Source organism: Rhineura floridana, chromosome 1 (genome assembly GCF_030035675.1).
Source record: "Rhineura floridana isolate rRhiFlo1 chromosome 1, rRhiFlo1.hap2, whole genome shotgun sequence".
Taxonomy (NCBI): domain Eukaryota; kingdom Metazoa; phylum Chordata; class Lepidosauria; order Squamata; family Rhineuridae; genus Rhineura; species Rhineura floridana.
The window spans coordinates 110,707,680-110,720,445 of NC_084480.1; the positions used below are offsets into that span (position 1 = coordinate 110,707,680).

At 40.8% G+C, this 12,766-nt stretch overlaps 1 protein-coding gene across 4 annotated transcripts in view; it reads left to right on the top strand.

Moving 5' to 3' along the window:
• The window catches only part of LOC133385888 (uncharacterized), a 66,172-nt gene that overhangs the window by 43,982 nt on the left and 9,424 nt on the right, over positions 1–12,766 (top strand). The window contains exons 1-3 of one of the 4 annotated variants that reach the window (XM_061629484.1): positions 4,522–4,637; positions 5,055–5,090; positions 7,950–8,088. In XM_061629484.1, coding sequence (XP_061485468.1) covers positions 4,632–4,637; positions 5,055–5,090; positions 7,950–8,088 — 181 coding nt within the window. In that variant the 5' untranslated portion in view covers positions 4,522–4,631. The other 3 variants (XM_061629478.1, XM_061629490.1, XM_061629496.1) reach the window with 3 other exon arrangements.

Below are 12,766 nucleotides of genomic sequence, written 5' to 3' on the forward strand. Positions count from 1 at the left end.
ATTTCTGAAGAAGAAGGGGAGGTCACTTGTGGGGAAGGGGGCAAGAATGCAGAGGCTTCAAAGGTGCTGGGGAAAGTTTTCACAGATACCATTGTGCCCACAGGTGCCATGATGAGGACACCAAATGGAAAAGGGGCAGAACTAGGCAATCAAAGTGCAATTGGGCATGATAGCAATTCAAACAAGCCGAAGTGCCATAGGGTAAAACCCGCACACCAGAAATGCTTGGAGAGAGACACCATATATTGGAATGTACATGCTATTGCCAGAATCTCTGAGCCAAGAGTGGGTAGCTGGAGTGCATGGTTTTAAAGAAGAGCAAAGATGAGCAGACATGATGGGAACCAGGAAGAATGGAGTGAACCAGTGGAACATGGTTATCTCTAGATACAAACTATAGGAAAGACACAGAAGAGCTGGAGGTGGTGATGCTCTGCACACTAAACAGGACATAAGCAAGCTAGAAATACCAAAGGAGGCAGAATCTTCCACAGAATCACTATGGGTTGCAATACCAGGCCCCAAGTGTAATTTAGTATTAGGGATTTCCTATAACTGCCACCCACCCATCCCCGCTCAGCATGATCTTAAAATGCAGAGTGAAATCAAGGAGGTAGCCAGAAGGAGAAGTTGTAGTAATAGGGTGACTTCAATTACCCTTATACAGTATAGACTGGATAAATGCATGCTCCAGTCATGACAAAGAGGTAACATTTCTAGATACTCTAAATGACAGTGCCCTAGAACAGTTGGTTGTGAAACAGACCCGAGGGTTGGAGACCCTGGACCTAATCCCCAGACTTGTGTTGTTGAACTAAATGGGAACAGTTGCCATAGTGGAATCAAATTCAATGTATACGTAAGTGGATAATTACCAAGGAAGGTCCAACACAATCACATTTGACTTCAAAAGTAGAAAGTTTTCAACAGTGAGAGGACTGGTAAAAGAAAGTCATGAGGGCCAAATTGCTCCAGAACGCTTGGAAATTATTCAAAACCATAATAACAGAAGCTCAGTTTGAATGTATACTGCAGATCAGGAAAGGTATTATTAAAGCCAAGAAGATGCTGTGTGATTAATGAGCAGGGCTAAGGAAGGCTTCCTTCCGAAAATAGAAATCTTGTCCAACTGAGAACAAAAAGGAACACTACGTTTGGCAAAAGAAATGCAAGTAGACAAAAAGGGATGCAAAAAAACTGATTCAAGGAGCACATCTCTTAAAAATAAAGAATATTAAGATCAGCATTAGACATTTGTGGTAGCCTTACAGGTGCCTAGCATTGGGGGGGGGGATTTGTTGGTCCCCGTAGGTACATGTGAAAAGCCATCTTTTTCTCCATACAATTACTCAGGAAGTGGTGGTACATCATAACATGTTGCCACTTCCAGGGGCTTTTTACTAAAGCACTTCAGCAACTACAGCAAGTACCACACTTTAGAATTTTTTTAAAGAAAAGAAAAAGAGCAGAAAAGCCCTTGGACCACCTTGGTTTTTAACAAAAAGGTAGGAAGGAGTGGGCCATTCTCAGAAGGGTCTGTAGATGTGTTATCTAATCCACATGTCTACATTCTGTTCGAAGCATGATCTGTCAGAGGTGGAATGGCAATGTTCAAATTGCAGAGCAAACTGAAACGTTCCCTCATCCCTGCTCAGGAAAGGGGTCCAAGGAACTGAGGTAAATAGTGGTGACAAGAGACAAAGGTTTAGGCCTTACTGACAAATTAAAAATGAACAAGTTATTGGGTCCAGGTGGCATTCACCTGAGTGTTCTAAAATAACACAAATGTGAAATTGCTGAACTTCTGGAACCTTTGTGTTGAAGGGTGGAATACAGCCAATGTAACACCAATTTATGAAAAGGGAGTGAAGGGAGGAAGGTTTCTGGGAAATTGCTTACTAATTAGCCTAAGAACTACCAACTTGGCTTCTGCAAGGGTAAATCCTGTCTAAACAATTAGGTGCCAGTAGGCTTGTTCGTAGACTTCCAAAAAGCTTCTGATAAAGTTCTGAGACTCCTAAATAAGTAAACATTGGTTGGTTGGAGAACTGCATTGCAAAATGTGGATAAGTGCAAATTTCAATGGATGGCTGTGTTTTGGCTCTCATATTTGAAACCATCTGGATGACCTCTCTCATGTGAATGCACAAGATTGAGGGCTCCTACGTTCTCCCCATTGCCCATTGGCTATTCAGAGTCCTTATATATGTCAGATGCTGTGCTTGCCTACATAGTCTCCAACAGCAGTTTGTCTGAACAGACAGGCTAAGGCTGGAGCTCCCACGAAGATGTCTTGGGCTTGGGAGGCATCAGGAAAATAAATGGGAATTCAACAGCGGATTGTCTTATAATATTTCTTAAAACATTTGTTCTTTATACATTCACTTCTTATTTTGTACAAATTACACATGTGTCTGGGCTCAGCCAGTAGATCAGAATAATATAAGTCAGGATCAAGGACCTTACGGGTTACAAGAGAAGAGGTCAGGTCTCCTGCTCCCCTGGTGTGTTCATTATAGCTGCCCAATTTCCTTACTTTTTAAAGTTTGAAGAAATATCTGTTGGCTTGGCTATAGGTACGTTCTTAAACCACAAGGTTTTTTCCCCTTGGCTATTAGTGAATTTCTCTGCTTTTTAATCTGGGAGGTAATCCTGCGCAAATTTGCTGAGAATAGATTGATCATTTGCATGCTTATTGATTTCAGTAGGATTTACTCCTGTGTAATCCTGCTTAGGATATTGAAACTGACCATAGCGGAGGAGAAGGGGGAGGGGAGGAGGAGGGGAGAGGGCAGGTTTGAGCATTTGCAGGTTTATTGGGTTCAATGGGATTTACTTCCATGCAATCTTGTTTAGGATAGGTGAAACTGACCTGGGGAGGGGAGAGCTGGAGTGATGAGGGGAGGGGAGGAGGGGGGAGGGGGAGGGGAGGAGGAAGAGAGGAGGCAGGGGAAAGGAGGGAGTGTGGGGAGATGGGGAGAAGAGGTGAAGGGGAGGAAGGAAGAAGGAGGGGAGAGGAGGGAGGGAGGGGAAAAAGGCAGCTTTGATTATTTGCATGCTTTTTGAGTTCAATGGGATTTACTCCTGTGCAATCATGCTTAGAATAAGTGAAACTGACCTGGAGAAGTGGAGGAAGGGTGGAGGGTAGAGGGGGAAGGGTGGAAGGTAGAGGGGGAAGGGTGGAGGGGGGGAAGGGGAGGAGTAGGGGAGGAAGGGGAAGAGTTTGGGTGGGTGGACACTGCACAAATGGAAAGCCACTTTCCTTTCCAAAAGGAAAACATTGTTAACAGTAGCATTATCTTTCGGGGTGTCCCCCACCTTTTTATTCTACAACAGACATATGTTGCCTCCCACCCACATTTAAACCAGAGCTGTCCCTGGCCATACCCATGCCAGACATTTATCCCACTTTAAACAGTCATGGCTGCCCCTTATCCTGGGAACTGTAGTTTGTGAAGGGTAGTAAAATTTGCTACGGGATGCTCTATTTCCCTCACAGAGATAGAGTCACAGAATTCTCTTGGAAAAGGGGCTGACTGTTAAACTGCTCTGGCCATTGGAGCTCTGTCAGGGGAATAGGAGTCTCCTAACAACTCTCAGCACCCTTCACAAACTATACTTTCCAGAATTATTTGGAGGAAGCCATGAATAAATAAATTGGAATAAAAGTCTGGTGTGAGTCTGGGCCCCTGATTAGCCTAGCCAAACAGCTGTGAATCTGGCTTTTAGAACACTTTTAGCTGTTAGTCTGGCTTTTAGAACACTGAGAGTTGGCTCTTACTGAGCATGCCTGTGCTATCATAGACTCCAGTGTTAAATTTCTTTAATTAAAATCAGCCATGCATTTTTAAAACATTTAAACTGCAAAAGATGAAGGTCAGAGAATAGGGTAAGGTCAGTGATAGGATTACATGTGCTCCGTGAATATGGCTGGTTTTTAATTAAGTTCAACAAATTACCACTGACAGAAAAAAGCCCAACAGGGGTCTGGATTATTTTACTCTTGTTTTAGACTTTGAACTCTCGATTCTCTCTGAGTGTTTTGTGTATCACCATGAAAACTTAAAGGGTTGATAAGAGGGTTTTTTAGACTTTGAACTCTTGATTCTCTCTGAGTGCTTTTTGTATCACCATGAAAACTTAAGTAAATAAGTAAATGTTTCTGGGTTCAGGATTACATGTTATGTAAGATTTTGTTTTGAAACGAGCTTACGGGAAGCAGCAGAATGGCATGGGAGGTATTTTCAATTTAACATTGAGGAATGTGAAAAATCTATGCTGGCTATAGTATGCAGCTATTCTCGTGACTGTATAATGAGGAGGTCTGCATACCTGAATGTGTAATATTCTTTACATTAGGATTAATACATACATCTTAAAGACTCTTAGAGGGGAATGTTACATACATTAAACGTGGGGTCAGTCCATAACATGTTGTTTCAGAAAGTGTGAGTCATTTCCCAATCATTTGTTAGTACTATAGCTTATTTTTTACTTCCGAGAGAGTTAACATTTCCTTCCAGCAGGTCATGTGTGGTATGCGACTACTGAAATGCAGTGGGAGAGGAAAAGATATCAGGAATTGAGTTCAAGGAAATCTATTTGTTGGTGGCTATTTCTTCTCAGATTTTATGCAGGTTAGAGCAAACATCAATCTATCTTGCATTTCCTGAGTTTCTGGTCCTGAGCCAAATTCCAAGTGAATAAATGGGCTGTGCTGCTCTAGCAAACTACACATGGTAGCCAGCACAATGATGACAGGCAGAAAGCGAACCCAAAGACCTGTGGACAGCGTAAGTAGGAGAATGAATTCTCACTTCAACATAGCACAAGAATTATAAAACTTCCCCGGTGAATGTATGTGAGATTTAACAAGATATTACTTGATTTTATTTAACATCTGCCAGAAGCAATACCAGACACAACTTAGAAAACAAAACCGAGGAACTACACATATCATAATATAAGAATGAATTCTCACTTCTGAATACTTCAAGATTTTCTGATAACTTTTTGATTTTTTTTGCTAACTATTTATTTATTCTTTATTTTAGAAACAGCCCATGAAACGCCAGAAATCTGGAAAGAAGGTAAGCATGAGAATAAATGCTCACTTCAGCACAGAACAGATTTGTTTCTAAATATTTACTTGATTTTCATGTAGCATCCCACACATAGCTTTAGTGAGAATGAAATTGTTTGTTTTGGCAAGAACATTTCTATCTGTGGCAGAAATAGTTTACACCTATAACTGTCATTTGGTAGTCTTTTTTGAATGACCATTATGCACTGCTGAATTTAAAAACATGGGAATGATACCACCAAACCTTCTCTGGAAATGCATATCTAAATAGAAGGGGGAAAGCACTGCACTATGAAGCAAGATACGTATGTTAACAGTGAATGCTCAAAATTTGTTGAACAGTGACATTCACATGTCAGTGCTGGCAATCTTTAATTTTCAAAACAATCAAATGCAGGAGTATTTATATAGCCCTTTGTAAACAAATCTTTCAGGGCTAGCCTTTGCCTCAACAGCAAAGTGCATTTTGGTTATTTACAAACATTATGTCCTACGTTGGGGGCGAGGGAAGAGTTAGCTATTTCCAACAGTTATATTGGTAATGGAAGATGTTTAATTTGAAAATCAATAAAAATATTTATTTATATATATAAAAGTTATGTCCCTCCTCTCCAGTACTGGCCCACACATCTAGCCTGGTTTTTGAAAGGAACAAAAGAATCCTCCAAAACAAAGATATCCCTGCACCTCAGCCTCTCCATCCGTTACATGGGCATAAAACACAGCACTACTGTTTTTACAAAAATTTATAGGAGTAAGGTCGGGAGCTTTCTTTCTTTGATCACATAGAAAAGTGCCTATACAAACAACTACTTCTCTTGGCTCATATATTCATTTGAAAGATTGCCTGTCCCCATACATGCCTTCTGCACATTTAAGGGCTTCCACTGAGGACCTCCTGTGGATGTACCCACCATCTGAGGTGAGGAGGGTGGATGCCAGAGAGAGGGTCTTTTCAGTAATACTGTCAGAGTTTCTCTCTATTGAGAGGCATAGCAAAGTTGCGTAGCACTGCGGAACGGAGAGTATTGAGCAAGCTGTGTGTGTGTGTTTGAATCTTTGCTAAGAGTCTACCTTCCCTGCAAATTAGTCAGAGAGAGACTTTAAGCTTTAAAATAAGAAACAACTACTTTATTCTGGAAGTACATGCTTGATAGGAAAGAGTCCTTACATCTAGCTCACTAACTATGTTGGAGCAGTCTGCACTGGTCCCAGTGCAGCTCTCATCCTGGTTGAGAGGAGAGACAAAGAGAAGATGTCTGCTCCCCTCTCGAGAGAAAGAGAAGAACTGAGAGAGGCGGGAAGGAACTGAGATCAACATTCCTTTGCTTATCAGCCTAGCAGGAAGGGAACAGACGGCAGGATCAAAGGAATAGGTATAGCCTGAACCAGCAAGAGGTCTAGCTCTCTAGCTACCCCCTTATTAACCCCATGCAGCCTCAACCCACCAAGTTGGAGTTGAATCTCATACATTCCAACAAATACAACCTCAGTTGTGGGCTGCTGTCTTCAGAGATGTTAACCCTGGCAACATCTTTACTGTCCTTTCAGCAACAGAGAAACACCTTTCTATTTTCCCAAGCATTTACATACATTTTAATTTATTAATTAAATTTATGCCCCACACTTCATCCCTGAAGGAGCCCTTGGTGGCAAACAAAACACGAAAAGCACTCTAAAACATCTTAAAAACAAAAGACTTTAAAACATATTAAAACAAAACTTCTTTTAAAAAAGTGTTAAAACAAAGCATCTTTTAAACATATTAAAACAAAACATCTTTTTAAAAAAGGCTTTAAAAACATCTAAAAAAGTAATTCCAACACAGACACAGACTAGGATAAGGTCTCTACTTAAAAGGTTTGTTGAAAGAGGAAGGTCTTCAGTAGGCGCCAAAAATATTTCAGGGGAGGGAATTCCACAGGGTAGGTGCCACTACATTAAAGGTCCGCTTCCCATGTTGTGTGGAACAGACCCCCTGATGAGATGGCATCCACAGGAGGCCCTCATCTGCAGAGCACAGTGATCGACAGGGTATATAAGGGGTAAGACAATCTTTCAGGCATTTTTAATCTGATTGACTGTTTTATGCTGCTTTTTAAATTTTGAGGCTTTTTGCTTTGTGTGTGTGTGTTTATATTTACATTTTAATTATTTTATTCTTGTTTGGAACCACCCTAGGAATATAACTGAAGGGTGATATTAAAACATAAATAAATGAATAAGGGATAAGTAAATTCAATTAAATAAATTGTTTTTTTTCCTTTTACACCGAATACTAAATGCAAGGTTCAATACCAAAAAGTAAGAGACAGCAAAACCAAGCAAATGCAGCCCCAAGTGGCCAATATTGAGGAGTTGTAATTCCTAGGCAGAGCTTGGAAAAGTTACTTTTTTAAACTACAACTTCCATCAGCCCCAGCCAGCATGGCCACTGGACTGGGCTGATGGGAGCTGTAGTTCAAAAAAGTAACTTTTCCAAGCTCTGTTCCTAGGAATGATCGTGGATGCTGAGAATTAAATGTATTCAAACATTGTGGGTTAGAACTGGACATTCAGGAAAGCCTTTTCTGATAAGCGTTGTTTCAAATTCTAATGGATGTGCAGAATTCACATTATTTATCTTGTATCCCACTCTTCATCCAATGGATTTGAGGGCAGTGATATGCTTAACATACCCCTACTCATAAAAATGAATAAAGAAGCCCCTGCATGTATGGAACTCTGTGCACACATCGTTGCCCATAGATCATTGCTTGTATCTCTAGCTTTTAAGGTTACACTGGTGTATGAGGACACAGCTATCAAGACCTGGGTAATATCATAAAAACATGTATTTCATGCCAGGTGTATCTATTTTTCCTAGGTACCAAAAAGTTCAATGCTCTCAGTATTGAGAATAAGGCATGACACCCAAAAAAATGTTTTGTTACTGACGGAGGAGGAAGATGTAGTGAAGTTTGATTTAGATGGAATATCTGTCTGTAGATCCCAGCAAGAGGAAGGTATGTTGTTTCTGTGTAGAGTATGATAATAAGACAAGTTGGCAGATTTATTTCTGTGGTCCATCTTTCATTAAGGGCCATGTTTACAAACTTCCCTACCCTTGCATAGTAGAAAGCAAAAGCAAATAGGTACCAGGCACCTGCATGCTTCTGAATGGTCCCTGGTTATTTAGGGATACTACTATATGAACCTAGCTTTCAAGCTTTCCTTCATGCTCATTCAACCCCCCTGATATCTTATCTTGTGATTCTATTGCAGTGTTTCCCAATGTTTGCTTATACTTGTTACTTTCTGTAATAAGAGGCATACTCACTATTACATTTAGGCAATGCACACATTACTGGCTTAAAACTCAGTGAGGTCAGTTATTTTTTGACTGTGTTTCAACTGAATTTGCACACTGTTGTACAGATCACTATGCTTTGATGTGTTTCTGCCTTACCTGCTGTCTGCCCACACTAGTGGGCAGAGAGGGGTGGGGTTATCTTTACCTGATGTGAATTGCCTGATTGGTTTCCCCACCCCTTCACCGCAATCCCCAACTCCAGTATGTGAAGCTTTCATCCCTCTCCCTCGAAATCATCTTCATGCAGCTGTCACCTTACTTCTAAGTAAGTGTGAAAGCATAAGATCACAGCCTGACAATGCATCCTTATGCATGACTATTATTTATTTATTTATTTATTTATTTATTTATTACATTTATACCCCGCCTTATGGCCAAAAGGCCCTCAAGGTGGCTTACAAAAACACGAATATAGCAATACATACATCAATAAAATAATGCAATTCTCAAAATTAAATAACAAATAACATTATTAAAAGAAAAGAAAAAACCATTTAAATGTGTCATGATGAGAGAACCGCATTCAGCCAGGTTTTTTATACTAGATATGCTCTGCTCTGGAGGTAGGACAGTCTCAATTTGAAAAAACACAAATTGGCTCTTCTTCAGCTTTTTCAGGACCTGATCTTCGTGACTCCCAAAAAACACTGTCCTCCATTTTATAACTTAGAGACAAGAGACCTTTCGTTTTCGTCTTCATGCTTCTCTGGTCCTGTTTGTACGCAGCAGCCATGTTGGTGATAATGATCTCTTTCACTGCATTCTGCTGCTCCTGAACTGCAGTGGTAAATGATGGGAGGAGACAGGTTTTGAACGGACTAGTGCCTTGTTCTTTGAGGGAGTCCTTGATGTATTCAGCCTCTGCTGGTATTCGGCGTCCTCGGGTTGGAAGTCGTCAGCAATGGCCTCCCAGCACAGGTTCAAGTGGGGCAGGCTGTGCAAGAGGCTCACCCACCAGGGCGGCAAGTAACTCACCCCCGTCGCCATGCCCAGCCAGAGGAGGGGAAAGGCGAAGCGAGGGAAAACGCTTCTTCTCACTTTCTTGGAGGCTCGGCTCGCTGTGGGGAGCAGCGAGGTAGTGGTAGTGGCGGTGGCAGTAGAACTGCACTTCTTCTGCCTGTACATGTTGAGGCGCCGAATGATTGCCCTGTCCCGCCCTTACACAATCCAGACCCCCCACAGTCTGGCATAAGGGGAATTGGATTGCCCTGGAACTCATACTAACAGTAGTTCCACTAAAATCATTGGAATCTACCAACTTAAGCACAAGGATTTCAATGGACATACTCTGAACATGATTTAGAAGTCCAACCCAGAGGCTGAATGATGCAAATTCAATACAGAAAGAGTGAAAGTCATGTTGGGTTGCTCATCACTAGCCACATCACATACGATAACTAATATAGGGTTGTGACCCTTGTGAAAACACATTGCAAAATAACTGAATGCATTATCAAGGGAATAATTGCGGTTTTCGGATATTGAGTACTCATAGCTATGCAACAGACATACAAGAGAGAAGACAGATATGAGAGGTGGTATGCACAACAAATGAAAAACAAAAGGTCCTTTTTTCTTTCCTTTTTTTGGCACTATAAATTAATAAATGGGAAAGGGCCTTGAGTGCAGCCCAAGTATGTCTCACTGAGTTCAATAGGACTTACTCTCAAGTAAGGGAGGTAGGATTACAGCTTAAAGTGGCATTCCTAACCCCATTTACCTGGGAGTAAGCCTGACCGAATTCTATAGGACTTACATCTGAGTATATATGGTTATGATTGCTATGCTAGTCTTCTAAGGTGCTGGAAAACTCATTGTTGTCTATACTGTACTTGGTTATCTAAACCCATTCAAGTTTCTTTCCTTGGGCAAATCTTATTTTCCTGAACCCTCTTCCCCATTTTATTTTATTTGAGGTTTTTGGCCAAGTGCAACTGTAGCAAGTGGAAAGCCAGCATAAACCCAGACTGGCTCTCCGTGGGGGCCAATGGGACTGTGTCACTGACACACAAGGCAGCTTGATTGGTTCCGTCTCTCACACTGCATCAGGGGCACAAGCATTAAACAGCAGTATTTCTCAAGAAACTACAGGATACCTTTGGATTGTGGCTAACAGCATACCTACACGGATTCAAAAACCAGCCGTGGGAGCACGCTGGAACCAGTAACACTTCTTCCTAGTGTTCCACCCTTACTTTTGTCTAGTCTATGTGTGGGGAACCTTTGACACTCCAGATGTTGCTGAACTATAACTCCCATCAGCCTTGGCAAGTATGGCCAATGGACAGGGCTGATGGGATTTGGAGTTAAATAACATCTGGAGGGCCAAAGGTTCCACATGCATGTCTAGTCAGAGAGGTGTTAGTGATGGAGTCATGATTTCTGGGCAATTCTGAGGTTTCTGGGATTCTTTCATGCCTGTCAGCTATCACATGGGTTGTAACAGGAAATTCAAGTACATCCTTCTTCCCATCCTTGGGATAGGGAACATATTTATCTATCACTGTTCATCTATTATGAATAAGAAAGAAAAAGAGACTCATAATATTTCACATGGACATACATATTTGCTGGAAATTGTCACATTGTAATGGATTTGCCTGCAATAGATCCCTTGTAGTGCCCACCAAATTAGCATGAAATCGTCTCATCCAGCTGCTTTCTTACAATTGCAGTCTTCCAGTAATTATTTAATTTCTTCTCTCCTAAGCTATCTATAGCAGGGCTGGGGAATCTGTGGCTCTCCAGATGTTGGACTCCAACTCCCATCCTCCCTGACCACTGGCAAGGCTGTTTGGAGCTGATGGGAGTTGTAGTCCAGCTATGTGAGAGTTTATTTATTTATACATACATACGTACACACGCACACGCACACCTCTTTTCAAGTGGACCTCACAAAGTGGTTTACATAAGATTATTACAATAAGTATTGATTATTTTTTTTAAAAGAAGTTACAAGAAAATGTAACTTTTTTGTTTAATATCTGGAAGGCCACAGATTTCCCATACCTAGTTCACAGTATCCCTCATGGATGGGGAACCTTTAGCATTCCAGATGTTGTTAGACTCCAACTCCCATCAGCGCAAGCCAGCATGGTGAATGGTCAAGTTCATGGGGGCTGCAGGCCAGCAACATCTGGTGGACCAGAGGTTCCCCATTCCTGGTATATAAAATAAAAAACATTCCAGGAGGAAAAGTAAAACTATAGGGTTCTCTCCTAGCTTCCTCCTAGTTAAGTCTAGGAACAGCATTCAGAACAAACCCTTAACATGATATCACTAAGGGCTAAAATAGACATGGGCTATACTAATAGCAAGCTCAATTGTGGGAGAAATAATTCAAAATAAATGATCTGTGCTTTGAGTTTTTTGATTACTCCGGCCATAATACAGCAGCTTGGAGCATTCTTTTATTGTGTTTTGCCCACAGTGAGAAAGGGGGTATCTAAGCCAGAGTAAAGCACTGCAAACTTTAAAGAAATGAAATGAGCAGTAGTGCTCTAATCACCATCTGAGCTCACTCAACATGTGGCCTTATTTATGGCGCTTAACCTTTTGTCATTTCATCCACATCTGCTGGTTGCAATTCATTAGTCTTAGTTTCACTGTAGGGATGGAATAATCTGTTCAGGTTTCACAGTTTCTCATTTTTTCCAATCTTAAATTCAGTTCTTTACATTTCTGCAGCAATTTGAGAATTTTGTTTTTAAAAATCCTCATTAAAAGTTTTCAACATTTTAGTGCAAATTTCTCTTAATAAACACATTTTTATATCATTTTGACTGATGTGCACATGTTATTTTTACTAATTGTTTTTATGCACACTGTCTCCTAATCTATGCATTTTTTAAAACATTGCTTGGTTGGAGATTTGCACTGCCAAATTTGGTTAAGTATGAATTTTGAAGTATGATTGTGTTTTAGTTCTCATATTGTTTGGAAAGTTTGAATTTGATACACTTGGCTTTAAATGTGAACTGAATCAAATTTCTCCCCATGCCTATTTCATGGAGGTGGTAAATTGCTCTATGAAGTGAAGCACTTCAGACAGCAGTTTGGGCTCACAGAACTAAGCATTACCCTGCAAACAAAATTAGCATGTGAAGGAGAATATAACACAGAATCCTTCTGTCTGACATCTTCTAATCTTGAATGCTAGAAATTTTTCATACGGAGGGGCTTTCAGTCATATGAGCCCCTGTGTGCAACCTGAAATGGTAAAGCCCAGACACAGGTTTACTACCAAAATGAGGAGTAGGCCTTATCCATAAAGCACTAGGGGAAGGGTGGGGTATAAGAATGGGATTGCTACTACTGCTACTACTAATAAT